Source organism: Poecilia latipinna, unplaced genomic scaffold, assembly GCF_001443285.1.
Source record: "Poecilia latipinna isolate Pla-1442-1.1 unplaced genomic scaffold, P_latipinna-1.0 Scaffold223, whole genome shotgun sequence".
Classification (NCBI taxonomy): Eukaryota; Metazoa; Chordata; class Actinopteri; order Cyprinodontiformes; family Poeciliidae; genus Poecilia; species Poecilia latipinna.
Genome location: NW_015112839.1, coordinates 283,182 through 296,731, shown reverse-complemented (window position 1 = coordinate 296,731; position 13,550 = coordinate 283,182). Strand labels below are relative to the sequence as shown.

The 13,550-nt window shown below is 37.5% G+C and overlaps 2 protein-coding genes across 2 annotated transcripts in view; one reads left to right on the top strand and one right to left on the bottom strand.

Moving 5' to 3' along the window:
• The window catches only part of fto (FTO alpha-ketoglutarate dependent dioxygenase), a 159,085-nt gene that overhangs the window by 79,398 nt on the left and 66,137 nt on the right, over positions 1-13,550 (bottom strand). The gene's annotated exons all lie outside the window — the stretch shown is intronic.
• LOC106947116 (leukemia inhibitory factor receptor-like) lies at positions 4,459-13,363 on the top strand. Its single transcript, XM_015031928.1, has 14 exons — positions 4,459-4,715; positions 4,855-4,991; positions 5,438-5,591; positions 5,755-6,030; positions 7,066-7,192; positions 9,224-9,339; positions 9,495-9,628; positions 11,260-11,413; positions 11,638-11,702; positions 11,888-12,113; positions 12,250-12,441; positions 12,613-12,714; positions 12,810-12,956; positions 13,166-13,363. Exons 1-14 carry the CDS (start codon positions 4,610-4,612, stop codon positions 13,306-13,308), a joined length of 2,079 nt encoding a protein of 692 aa, XP_014887414.1. The 5' UTR covers positions 4,459-4,609; the 3' UTR covers positions 13,309-13,363.

The following is a 13,550-nucleotide window of genomic DNA, read 5'->3' as shown; positions in this document are numbered from 1 at the left end:
TTCCTGTCCCGGTCTGTGATGCTCGTTGTCAGGATCTTAAGGATTGCAGAGCAAAGTCTAGGGTTAGACACAGTTAGTAGGTGGTAACTCCGCATTGTGGGTGGCGGAGGTCATAGTGCTGATGGTAGGATGGTTTCTAGCTTTCAGCACATGCAGCTGGAATGCACTATCGGTGGAGGACCCACATCAGAGCTGTGAGGCTCTGGGCGTCGACACAGCAGAGTAAGGTGTGTGGAAACAGGCTGTTTACAACGCTCATCTGGATGGGACGGAGCAAAGGGTCGTGTAAAGGGGATAGATTAACGTAAAAACGGGCACCATGGAAAGATGAGAGAATCTAATTAGAGGGATGTGAACAAATACTGTGCCTTCAAAAGGTATTCTTACATCATGAACAAATATTCAGATTTTCTCACATTAAAACCCAAAGCTTTGATGTATTTTGTTGAAAATGACAAACATAAACTAGCTTGTAACTGTGAAGACAGAAGGAAAGAAAGAGGGCCAAAAGGACAATGGTTCACAACAGCTATTAGTTGTGCACCTCTTTTCTTCTTCTTTTGAAAGAAAGTGGCAAAAAGTTTGTCACAACTCATGTAAGGGACACAACAAACACATAGAAGCATTTGTTAGTGAGACACTGATGTTAGATCTGCTCAAAAGGACAATAAGCAGTTAAACATTTGTGAATTAAGGGCTGGTAAAAGCAGCCATACCAGTGCTTTTGTATGTCCTTGCTAGCACTGAGGTAGAGGGTGATTGAGAAAATGAACAGCTAAAATAATACTGTGGTGCGTGGGGGCCTTTCCTTATCTGGATGAATGGCCAGGGCTCTAATCCCTGTGCTCTCTGGTTTTATCAGGAGGGAAGGAAGTGAGCGGGCTTATCCAAGACACACGTGTCGGGGTGATAGCTGCCAGGCCGGAGCAGGACAAAACACACACCAGCCACGGCAAAGCAACTCCGAGGAATTCACTTCAGCTCTTTGGAAGGAGTCACCGATGAGTCAATCTGGAACTGATGTGACTTTTTCTGGTGATGTTGTCATGAGCTGATTGCAGTTGGAGTTTGTGGGAAAAAACTGGTGCTAGTCACTACAGGATGAATTTGGTTGTGTATTTTCTTTTCCTAAGGGGTGTTAATTAAATATCTGCTTGTGCCGGATGTTGGTTACTGAATGCCTAAAGAAATATTTGCATTCTGGGTTTTGACTCTTGATGCCAAAGAAATCTAAGTTATGGAAATTATTTAACTTGAGGCAAACCACAGCAAAATTTAAGCAAACACTACTTTGATTGTTATTTGTTGGTTATGATTGATGCTTAAGACTTTGAGTACTGAGTACCTTTAGTTGATTATTTTGCAATCTATTTCATATAGTTTCCCAGCTCTCTCTGTTTTCCATTAGTATTTATTTTTACCGTTTGTAGCTTCACTCCCTTACTTCCAGGCCCACCATGCCCCACAGCTGCAGCTCAATCAAGTAATCACACTCGCCTGTTCTTCACTCCATTATTCTTAGCTGTGTTCCAGTTACCAGTTAAGTTGGAACTTGGAGCTGGGTTTGACATCAGACCCAAGGTAAAAGAGTTCCAGTTTAGAACTTGGTATTTCAAAATGACAACGCCCATAGCCATTGTTTGCAGTAGCTCTTACCAACACCATTTTAAGCTTTACTTTCCGTAAGCAAACACTACTTTTAATTTGTTCAGTTTAGAGTTGCAGGTGCTACATGTAACATTGATTGTAGACGAACTCTTACATGTTTGTCTTTTAAAATAAACATTTTTCTGCCACAGTGAAACACAAAGTTGGCCTTCCATGCTGTGACTGGGGGTAGTCAGAGGTGCTCCCACTTTCCCAGTGGAAAATACAACTTGGTTACGTGATCCGGTTAATTTTTCCTACTGGGAAGTTGGAATTTCCCAGTTCCAAGTTGAATCCATTCCAGAATCAGATTCCCTGTTCTCATCCACTTCTGTAATTCCTGTTATTCCAGTTATGTTCCTATTCATTCAGTTTCTCTTTCACAGTATTGGTCATATTTTGNTATTTAAAACTGCCGGGGAAAAATTTTTTTTTTCCCTTTTTTTTTTTTTTTTTTTTTTTTTTTTTTACACTTTTCACGTGCAAACAGAAAATTAGAGTTTATTTGTTTTGGCCGTTATCACAATGCGCCAATGCAAAGAAATGCAAATCTAGACAGTAAAAGGAAACGGACAGACGGTATTAAAATTATTTTGCAAATCAAGGTCTTATCAGTTTGGCACAAACGTTTGCTCATTCTCAAGAGCATGGAGGCAAACTATGCAGAAGAGTTTTTGGTAAAATAATATAACATTTATCTTGAAACAGTTTAGATTTTTTAAAAATAACTGAAAGCATTTTAAAGATGAGAGGGACTGATCTGCTCTTCATTTTATTCTAGGTTAGGTCATTATTTACATATGAAAAGCACTCCAAAATATGAACAATTCAATAAAAAATAATTTTAAAAATAAGCTAAGATAAATTTATGGAAGTTGAATATAATTTAAAAAAATATTTTAAAAATAATTTAAATCTTATTTAAATGTTCATTATTTTAATTAAAATTTGATGTACAAAGTTCTCAGCTTCTGTTTTAAAGAGCAGCTCTCTTTAAAACGATGGGAAAAGAAGTGAATCCCACAATTAGGTAGTCTCTGGTAAAATGACATTTAAAGCATGGTGGTGGCAGCATTATTCTGTGATGATGCTTATTTTAGTTTCTTGAAGAATTGAGCCAAACACAGGGCAGTCCTGGATTGAAATACTGTTTGAGGTTGGGGAACAAAAGATAATTAAATCTTTAGCAAAGTCGGATATAATAACAAGATGGCTTTAAGATGAAACCTAAAAATAACCCTCAACCAACATAGTGACATAGGAGACGTGTGTTTGTCTGTTGGGTCCAATCAGGAGTCTTGCTGAATAAGTTTTTACCATGTGGAATCTGCATCACAGGTAAAAAGTACATTACAGTGATCTAAAGACGAAGAAATAATATAAAAATAAATATCACCTGTCTGTCACAGAACAGTAATCTGGCAAATACTATGTAGTTTTATCCTAGTGAATTCCTATTTGACTTTGATTAAAAATCAGATAAAGGTTAGGGAGGCATAATACGGATAAATTCAATTAATTCAGTTGGATTCAAAATGGCTACATCTATCAAAGAATCTGTTGTTCATCTTTGTAAAAAAATAAAAACAACCAAATCCAAATCATTCTCGGACCCCAAAGAATTGCAGAAAACTTTCAGAATAAAGACCTTTATCAGTGTTTGTGCTAGGAATGAAACATTCATGAAGCAGAAAAGGTGATCACGAGCGCCGCTCTTACGACAGACATGAGCTCAAATTTTCCTCTAGAGGCGTTCATGGCCGTCAGGACGTTCCTGAAGCTTCTCACATGTTGACCAGACAGGAAACTTACTGGATGAGGTTGGTTTTGTAGGTGATTTCTCAGTAAACATCCAAGTGCAAATGTCTCAACATGTACAGTTGGTAAGCGAATAGCTTCCCATCGGTCAAAAGACTGCAAGAACAAAGAAAGGAAGTCCATTAGTCTTGTATTTATGCATTGCAGCACTCACTTTAAACAAATTTTGTTTTTAATAACTCATTCCATTGAATTTTTGAAACATTTAAGCATTTTAAATGGTGTTCTTAGGCTTGTGTGTTTCATCATTTTCTCCGTCAACTGTCAGTGTGTTTTTTTTTCTTTTCTTTTTTTTTTTTTTTCCATGTCTGATTTAAGCCTTTTCCTGGCAGACCAGCGTGGGGGTTTGGCATGCATCCAGACGGAGCTTTGTAAGGAATGGAAAGCGGTTGAATAGACTGCAGCCTACTCCTTAAATTAAACCTAAGAGGAAACAAACCTGTGTAACCTGTATATGCAAGAATATTTCTTAGGAACAGAAGTGATGCTTTTTGTGTATATATTGATTTTAATCAGGTTACCCGAGTACTGCTTTTGCTTTTTAAAGCCATTAACTCTGCCTCTTCCACCACTTTACGTTTCAAATTATGATGACTTCAGCAGTGCCTGGCAAAAGTATTTATTTGTCTTTCTTTTTTTTAAATACTTTTCATGTTTTTCCTGTTTGCAAACAGAAAACTAGAGTTTATGTTTTTGACCGTTATCGCAATACGCCAATGCAAAGAAATGCAAATCTATGCAGTGAAAGGGAACGAACACACGATATTAAAATATTTTTGCAAATTAAGATCTGATCAGTGTGGCATGCATTTGTATTCTGCTCCTTTTACTCAGACACCCCGAGGAAAAACAACCAGTTTGCAAATAGAGCCCACATGTCTTGGCTGTAATTAAAAACAACACAGCACTTTTTTCAGATTAAAAAAAAAAAAATCTAAAAAAATAACTTTCTCACCATCTTTTCATAATTATGCATTCTTTGGGTAACATTTTCTTTATCTCAGGATTGCATTAACACTGATGTCTCTGCTGTTTTCCTCTCCTACAGATCGCCGCCATCTCGCCCTTCCCTCTGAGGATGTTTAGCTTGTTGTCACCATAGTGCAGAAGACATCACATCAACATAAACAGACGGTGGACAATTATGCCGCGCTTACTCAACATCCCCACCTCAAAGCCCAACTGTGGCTCGGTCTGGGTCGCCTTTGTTCTGCTTGGCATCTCGGCTCTAAACACTCAAGCTAAAATTGGTATGTGCAATACCAATCGCCGCCAGCTTCGAAGTTCTTGTTAATGAGTCTTTCTTCACAAAAAACAAAAACAAAACAAAAACAAAAAAAAAAAGGAAATACTTGTTTTAATTATGTTTTGTTTTATTTTCCTTCCTAGTCCTAACTGTACCACAGCAAGTGAGGCTTTCACCCAACTTTTTCACTCAACAACTAACTATTTCCTGGTTTGGAGGAGAGGCCACGACCTTTGACCTCATCATTTTGAGAACCGAATTCAACGAAACTGTCTTTTATGTAAGGATATTTCTTTCTTCAAATTCATAAACCAAAACCTTTTTTTTTTTTAAACTTAAACGTAATCGATTATATGTAGACTTAGAGTCAAGAAGTCTAGATGTAATGGAACTTGACAAAAAAAAAAGGCAAAATAAAATGCACAAAGCTTATTTTCTTTTCATTGATGAATTAGAACCTAACTTTGTCATTGTTGAGTATAAAATCTAAACGTTTAATTATATTTGTGTGTAACTGTCTCAACTTGTGTACAAGCTACAGGAAAATATCCTGAAATTTTCAGTTTAGAAAAATAGGAAGGGTTTAAATGGAAAATCTTTTTAGAACGCATGAGCAATATTTCAAAGTTTGCTTAAATTTCTGCTTGAGCTGCAACATTCGCCTGGAATCTCACACCATTTCCAGGATGTTGTCTTATTCACTCTGCTTTCTCTGTGTTTCTGCAGAACACAGTCCCAGCAGTAGTGAACCAGGATGGCGGTCGGCACCAATGGACCTGGACTTCAGTTGAACCTCTGGAGTGCACATCTTTATCAGTCAAAATCCGCTCAAGAGATGGAATAACAAAAAGTGAATGGAGTGAACCTCAGATCCTGGAAGGTCAGTTGGAAATGTATTTTTCTCAAATATAATTCCTTATTGGAGAACCTTTGGACTGCTTTCTTATCTGGTTGTTTAGTTTTACCATAAATTTGGCAACAACTCAATCCTGTCTTTTGTCCTAATCCGTTGTTGTCATTTCTTCATCTCTTTTGCTTTGCAGGAAGGGATCTCCCGAGCAACAGTGGTCATCAGATGTATCCTCAAGACAGAGTTGTGCCTGTAGGGGCCAACACAACCTTCTGTTGTATTGTGGAGGAGGGAAAGGAGTTTAGAGAACTTCTCTACGGCTCGACAAAAATGAACGTGAAACGTTTGAGTCGACGAAGTTATGCCACCACCGCTGTTAACCAGAACTTATCTGGAAGAACTGGGACGAATGTTATTTGCCGTTTCAAGGACCTGTACAAACTGGCAGGATCAGTCGTCTTTGTCGGATGTAAGATGTGTGGATGAATGGTTGATGAATCATTTAACTTATTGCATAAATAGTTGGAAAGTGGGATTATTTGAAAGCTTTGAGCATGATGGGAACTGGATCCTAAATTTATACCGTAGTGTGTTAGACCTGGTTTGGTTTTAACCTCCCATGGTTCTGGCGCGACACTCAGGAAGAGCGCAGCGGCGTCACCGTCGGCTGGGTGGAGGTGGAGTTGTTCCCGTCAGCCTGTCAGTTCCTGAAATCACATGCAAATTAAAAACTTGTAAAAGCACAGGCCGGGTCTGTGTGACCCCGTCTTTTAAGACCGTGAGAGGGTTGAACAGTCAGACCAGGAACAGATAAACGTAATCTGCAAATGTGTGGTGCGACAGTTATTGCAAAGGGAGGAAATGCAGTTAATTTGTTTTACAACCTTAGAACAAAGTATGTGCTTTAATACCAACAATGCCAATCAATGCAGCCGAAGAAAAAGCAGGATTTGACACAGACATTAAGAATCTCATTTTAAGGGAGACCTGGTAATAATGGGCAGCAGCATAAAACAAAACGTTTACAAACATATACAAATAGCATCCACAAAAAAATAAAAAAAAACATACATTGCACTAAATTAGTATGTGATCTTTTTATGCTCATTTCAAGTTTCATACCAAATACATGTAATGAAATGCTTGTTACTGCCAACTAGATATTGGGATATGAATTTTATGCCATATCGCACATCCATGATGCTATCCAATATAAGTAGATCGGTGTTAATCTTCATAAATCTGGATATGCCTACCACCATTTTCCAATCTAAATTTACTTTTTAGAGTTTTTAAAGTGAATGTGTCACTGCAACAAACACAATTGATTCCAAGGATTTGTTTTATGCACCTTTAATAGAGCCCCCAGTACTTGTGATGGTCTCATTTTGATTTGTTTTTCATAAGAAAGCTTTAGAGTAGTTCTAATGATGCTTGCATAATAATAATGCTTATGATGGTTGTAATACAGCATCTCAGTTTTTAATGCTGTCCCCATTTCCAGATCCACCTCTACCCACCAACTTTGAGTGCATAACTCATGACTTGACCTCAGCTGTGTGTTCCTGGGATAGAGGACGAGACACCAACCTGTATGGCAAGAGAAAAACCAGATACTCCATAAATAAGAGGTATGTAGTCACCCTAGCAAAGTAAATACTTGCAAAAAGATTTCCACTTGGCCATAAACTACTGCATAGCACAGCTGCACACACTTAGAGGACGAAACTTTCACCATTACCAAATGGAAACTTAACCAGTTGCAAAATTCCACATAATTCCTGCACAACATGGCAAGAATAATTTGGAGAGCATCGCTTCAGCCTTTATATAGCAGCCTATGCTTAAATTACATAAATATGTGAATCTCACAATCGATCATAATCTACCAAACAATCTGAAGGATGAGATATTTACTCCTCTACAGAGTTATGGTAAAAATTGCACTTAAAAGAAGAAGCAATTTTTATTTTCTTAGAATGAGTGTTTGCACAGATGGATTAAAAAAATCAAGATGGAAAATCAGCATTTGTCTGAAATGTATAGAAGAACAATGAAGTCTAACATCAGCAAGTAAGGATTTAAATGGGTGAACATTTACCAGGTACTGACTTAGAAAAGATTAAACATCAATTTACAGATTACTTATCAGTTCACAGATGGCGGCCATTAAGAGCTCTGCAGCTCCCTGTCTCTCAGAAAGAAGATGGTTATAATTTTTTGGCATAATTCAGGGTTTTAATTTGATGTAATCTGTTGAGAGACATTCTTTAGCTCGAAAGTTTTCTTATCTGCACTTGCATAAAAAGAAATAAAATGGGCTACTGAGAACACAATAAAAAGTAAAACAAAAAACAGTCCAATCGTGAACATAATAAATAAATATACTGAGCAATCTACAAATCTAAATAAAAATCGCATACAGAAAAAACAAGGAACTGTGTAATCTGTGTTTTTTACTTTAAGGGTTACATTTCTAAGATGGGAAAATCATATTAGTCATCCAGTTCTGTTGGATATGAGCAGATTTATTATTTTGTCACAATATGTAGTATTCATTTTGAGGGTGTGGTGGACCACTAGAGGACTCTGCTCACACCCAGACTACAGGATGTTAAGGTTTATAGATATGCGTGTTTGGACCTTTTTTGCACTGTTGTTCTAAGATGGAGTTGAGTGAACGAGAGGATTCAAGTTGGCTCCTGTGTCATCTCCCTTACTACTCCACAGGGGCAAGAAAAGTCACAATAATAAACATTACAGAAACCATCTGTCGTCTTTTCTGTAATTGCCTTCATGGAATCAACATCGAAAAGAGCTTAAAGAGCAAAACAATTTAGGCTCTAGCATCAGTTTTTTTTTTTTTGCAAAAGGCATTAATGCTGATTGAAACATCAATATGTCAGTAAGTCATTAATGATGATTTCCAGGCAGTGTCTTTGTTTTTTATTCTGTCGCTTACCATCCGAGATAATAATTCTGAGCTGTTAATAGTTGAATCTTCTCCAAAAAATATTTTTCTCTAGAAAGAAATAACAAAAAAAGGGAGATAAAAACTATAAAGCACTTAGGCTAAGTAACAACTTACTACCCCATGTCTGCCTAATGGTGGGTTGGCTCTCATCCAGACATTCTGCAGAAATCTTTTGAAAGCTGGCCAAAATGTCCTTTATTTTTGATCTACCACATCACTTCATAAGTCTTTGCTTATTTTTGCTTTTTGAGCTGCTTATGTAGATAGATGCACAATGCTTTAAAAAACAACAACAAACAAAAAAACAACAAACAAAAAACAAAAAAAAAAAGATTATTTCATTACATTTTTGGCCCATGGACCAGATCAGGGTTTTAAACTGGAACCTCTGGATCTTAAAAAAACAAAACATTTGGTTTAAATGTGTCGAACAAAACATTCTGTCTGCTGTTTTGTTCATGAATATTTGCAAACAAAGTAAAATGAGAATCCCGCCCAGGTGTTATGAATTTGGAAATGGTGTACACGTTTAGATGCCAAAATCGTAAATCCCAAATAAATTGTTTCGTGAATGTCACAAAAAATTTCTAAAAGTTTGGTGAGATAACGGATTTTTAAAAATGTATAGGAAACTTGTCTGATCTGCTTTTAATTAAATACTGTTGTTGTTGTGTCATTATCTCTGTAGGGACTGTGAGGTCAGCAAGTGTGTGCTGCCTCAGTGGGACGGTAACTGGACTCTGGTGGCTGTTAATCCCCTTGGCCAGTACAGTCTGACTTACTCAGCTGAACTTCTTCACAGAGGTAGGTGACTCGACCTTACTCTTCACCAGTACGTCTGGTATACACTTCTGTTGATCTAGTTCCCGCAATAAGATTGGTGAAGACGCAGAATCTGTATTTTTCATAAAAACTTCTGCTACTCATCAGCTCATGTATTGTTTCTCTGTTGCCCGCAGTGGTGCCAGTAGCACCGGATAAGCTGGCTGGCACTACCCATCCCTGGAATGCCACTGTGCAGTGGCAGTGGCCATACGATAGCTATTCCACCCTGGCTCTTGTCTGCCAGGTGGAACTAGCCAGCCGCAATATAGTAAGTTATTTCTAAAAGTTTTTTTTTTTTTTTTTTTTTTTAAAATCCAAAACTTGAAAATATAATTTTTTAGGGTTTAAACCCTTAAATACATCCAGATTTCCTATATTACGTTTTAAATTGCATTTAGTTGCATCAATAATTTTGTTCTTCATTGATTTATTTTCTCCTGAGAAAGGCACCAGGACAAAACTGAACGACCCTTTACGGGGGAAACTCCACAAATTTTTAAAACTTTTAAATCAAAATATTATCCTGCCAGCTTCATTATCATGGAAGAATGTTCTGCATGTATTCAGTCTTTATCAGGGAATAGTTATTGTAATGAAAAAACGTGGGAAGGAAACCCTATGTAGTGCACTAGAAATTCTCAAACAGATCTTTATTAATTTTAAATCTTATAGCACAAACAGCTTGATGCCATTTGTATGACACCATATTTGGTGACTATGATGTTTTTATGATGAAAGCACTTTGAAATGCCTTTTTGCTGAAATGTGCTATACAAATAAACTTGACTTTAACATGACTTATTCTTTCCTTCCTCTGCAAAATCTGAATAAATACTCATCATTCATAAAGTGGATGCCCAACATTACTTCTATCTCTAAATCGTTCAAAGCAGTTGGAAATGTTTAATGTTTTCCTGCCAAAGCATCACTACGATTTGAGCTATTGATTTTCCACTGAAATGCTCATTGCAAAAATATTTATGGCTAATATTATCTTGGTGCACTTGAGTGGGATTGGGCAAGGTGGTAGAGTTCTGAGTAGGCCTGTCACGATTAACGATAAATCAATTGATCGCACGACAAATTAAACCCATCTACCTCATTGTAATTATCAGCTTTGTCGTCTCTTCCTGCCTCTTTTCATTCTATTGATGACAATGAATGAAAAAAGGTTCAACTCCAGTGCTCTCCACTGACCCTCCCTTCCTATTTCCTTAGTGTAATGTCCAGCGCACACTACATGAGTTGTCGGCCGATTGTCGGCCCATTTTCAAAACCTGAGAGACACATTAGTCGACAGAAATCCTAGGTACAACTGTTCGATCGGGTTCGATCGTGCCGTGTCCAACAATGGGCACAAAATAATGGCTGCAAGTCCAGTTAACTAATTTTAATATCAGGCATTAATCAATGCTTTACTAGAATCTGCCTGCAATGCATGGAGTCAGCGTAAAGTCCTGACTGAATGAAAATCATTATAACCTATTTATGTCACTTTAACTCAGAACAGCTGAAAATTTACCGGGTTTATCAACTGCGGTTGCAATTTGGCTCCACCTCCTCTCCTTGTCATTTCTATATTCTTTGCACAAAATGTTGAATAAACATTTATGTTGTTTCCACATATCATCTCCGATGTCCGCTGGACTTCGGGTTGCGCCGTGTCAGCTGTTTGGGATTCCCTTCATAATTTTAAATCGGTGTCAAAAGGTCTTGGAACAATATTATCGTTTATTGTACAAATTTTTTTAGACAATTAATCGCTCGGCAAAATTTGTTATCGTGACAGGCCTAGTTCTGAACTAGGTTAAGTTCATAAATAGAAAACCTCATTTAAATTATTTTTCTTGAGTAATAAAATATAGTTTTGATAATCGTATTTTTTTGTATTTCCTGTAGCTTAATGTCTCAGGTGTGGGTGTCCGTTCTGTTTTCCTGCCTCACCTCCACCCCAACACCAAGTACAGGGTTCGAGTCCGCTGTGCATCCCAGAATCACTTCTTTAAGTGGGGCAACTGGAGCAAAGAATTTCACTTCACAACCAGATCATCTGGTAAGAGTTTTAATTTTCATTGGTGTTTGTGAATGAATGTTATCGTAAGGGAAGGCACCTGATCTGATTGTAGTTTATGTATTTATTTAAGGGTCTTTATAAAGGCATAAAGACCATTATTGTTATTAATAAAGGGTTCTGTTCCATTCATTTGTTTTTGGCAGAAATTTGAGTTTCAGGAATAGTGTAATTATTTACCTTTTTTTTTCCCCTTCTGTTTTTAGCTCCTGAAGCCCCCGATGTGTGGATGTGGATGAACAGAGACAACACTGTACGGGTTATGTGGAAGGTGAAGTCCTTTTCTTCAAAATCTTTCATTTTTTCTTATTACAATATGCAGCATTTACATTTAGGTAACAAGTATTACCCTAACTCTCTACATTAGTCTTCTTTCACATACAGAAGTTTCTTATTTTCAACTTCAACATGAAAATAATCTTTCTTCATTTTGCTCTCGTTTTTTTTTTTTTTTAGCCTCTGACGCAATGGCAGAGCCACGGTGTGCTCACTGGATACCAAGTTACTCTCTGGAACCTTGAAGAAAATGAAAAACAAACCAGTAATTTATCTCCAAAAGATAATTCTTTGAACCTCACAGGTTGGGCTTCAATCACCGGTGATAAGAAAGCCATTGCAACAGTAAAGGCAAAGAATACGAAGGGGATGTCTCAACCTTCAAGCATAATGTTAGGTGTAATAGGTATGTGTGGAGAGGGGGTGAATATGTGGCTTATTTCGCCAAACAAGCCTGTGTTTTGTGGGCCGTGAAAACAAAGACATGCAGGAAAAGAAGAGACGTCTGCTACTTTACTGAAAGCTTTACTTCTCATTTTCAGATGACAAGTCCGTTCCTTTGGCTCGCACAATTTACAGCAGCAGTGGTTTCCCTTTGAGCTGGCAGCACGATGACAACAGAACATGCAGTTATTTGGTTGAGTGGTGTGAGGCCGTGTGCACGCCAGACTGCACTGTGGACTGGATCAGACTGGACGCTGGAAGCACTCATGTCTCCATTAAAGATTCTATCGGTATTCAGGCTTATGAATGACTCTTCCAGGTCAAATTTAAAAGCCATTATTAGGATTTTTTTTTTTTTTTTTTACTGTAAATTTAGGGTAAAATATTTCAGATTTTATTGTATAATATGCTGCACAATGTATAATATTGAATTTATATCTTTTTATGTTTTTGGTCATCAGTTAAATTCCAGCCAGGTGTGAGATACAACTTCTCCCTCTATGAGTGCCCATCAACTTCCCCAGTACTAATACAGCGCTGGCAAGGATATATTCAGGAGCTGCGTAAGGATTGTGCAATATCCAGAAAATGAAATCTCCTTTGGTGATTTTATGTACTGTTCTGTTTCATTTACATCTGTCTGCTGTGACCTCTGCAGCCCGGTTTACTTCTGTCAATCTGGAGATCAATCAGCAGTACTGTGACGTCGTCCTCAGCTGGGAGGAGATTCCACTGGCTGGCAGAGGAGGATTTCTCAAAGGCTACAAAGTTTATGTCAATAACTTCTCCAATTTCACACTACTTGGTAAGTTTACCTGTTTACTGCCATAGTAAAGTGTTTCATAAAGGGGAAAAATGTATAAAACATTTCTTTTCTCTATTTCTCTTGTTATTTTTGCCATTTAAGTAAACAAATCAGATGGTACATGAAGATGGTAATTTCACTCAATAAAGTAGAATTTTTTGATGATTCGTTTTCTTTTCTGCTTCTTTTCCAACCTGCCATTTTCGTAGCTGATCTGAGCCCCAAAATAAGGACGTACACTGTGAAGGATCTCCCTACCAGCACCTATGAATTCATTGTCAAGGCTTACGGATCCGCCGGCCAGGATACTGTCAGCACTGCTACCATCAGGCTGAAGCAATGTGGTATGTGAATTTCGAATGAAATTGAGTTAATGTATGCTCAAATAAAATAAACATGTATAAATATAAATGTTTTTTTTTTTTTTTTTTTTTTTACTGAAAATATGCTTTGGTGTAGTCCAAGTATAATGTGTGCCTGATAGGTATTTTTCGACAACCTTCGTAAAATGAACCACAGACAGCTTATGTGAGTTTTTACCAAGCTTTCATGAAAGGAGAAGACGCAGCAGACCGCTCCAGCGAGCTGCCCACC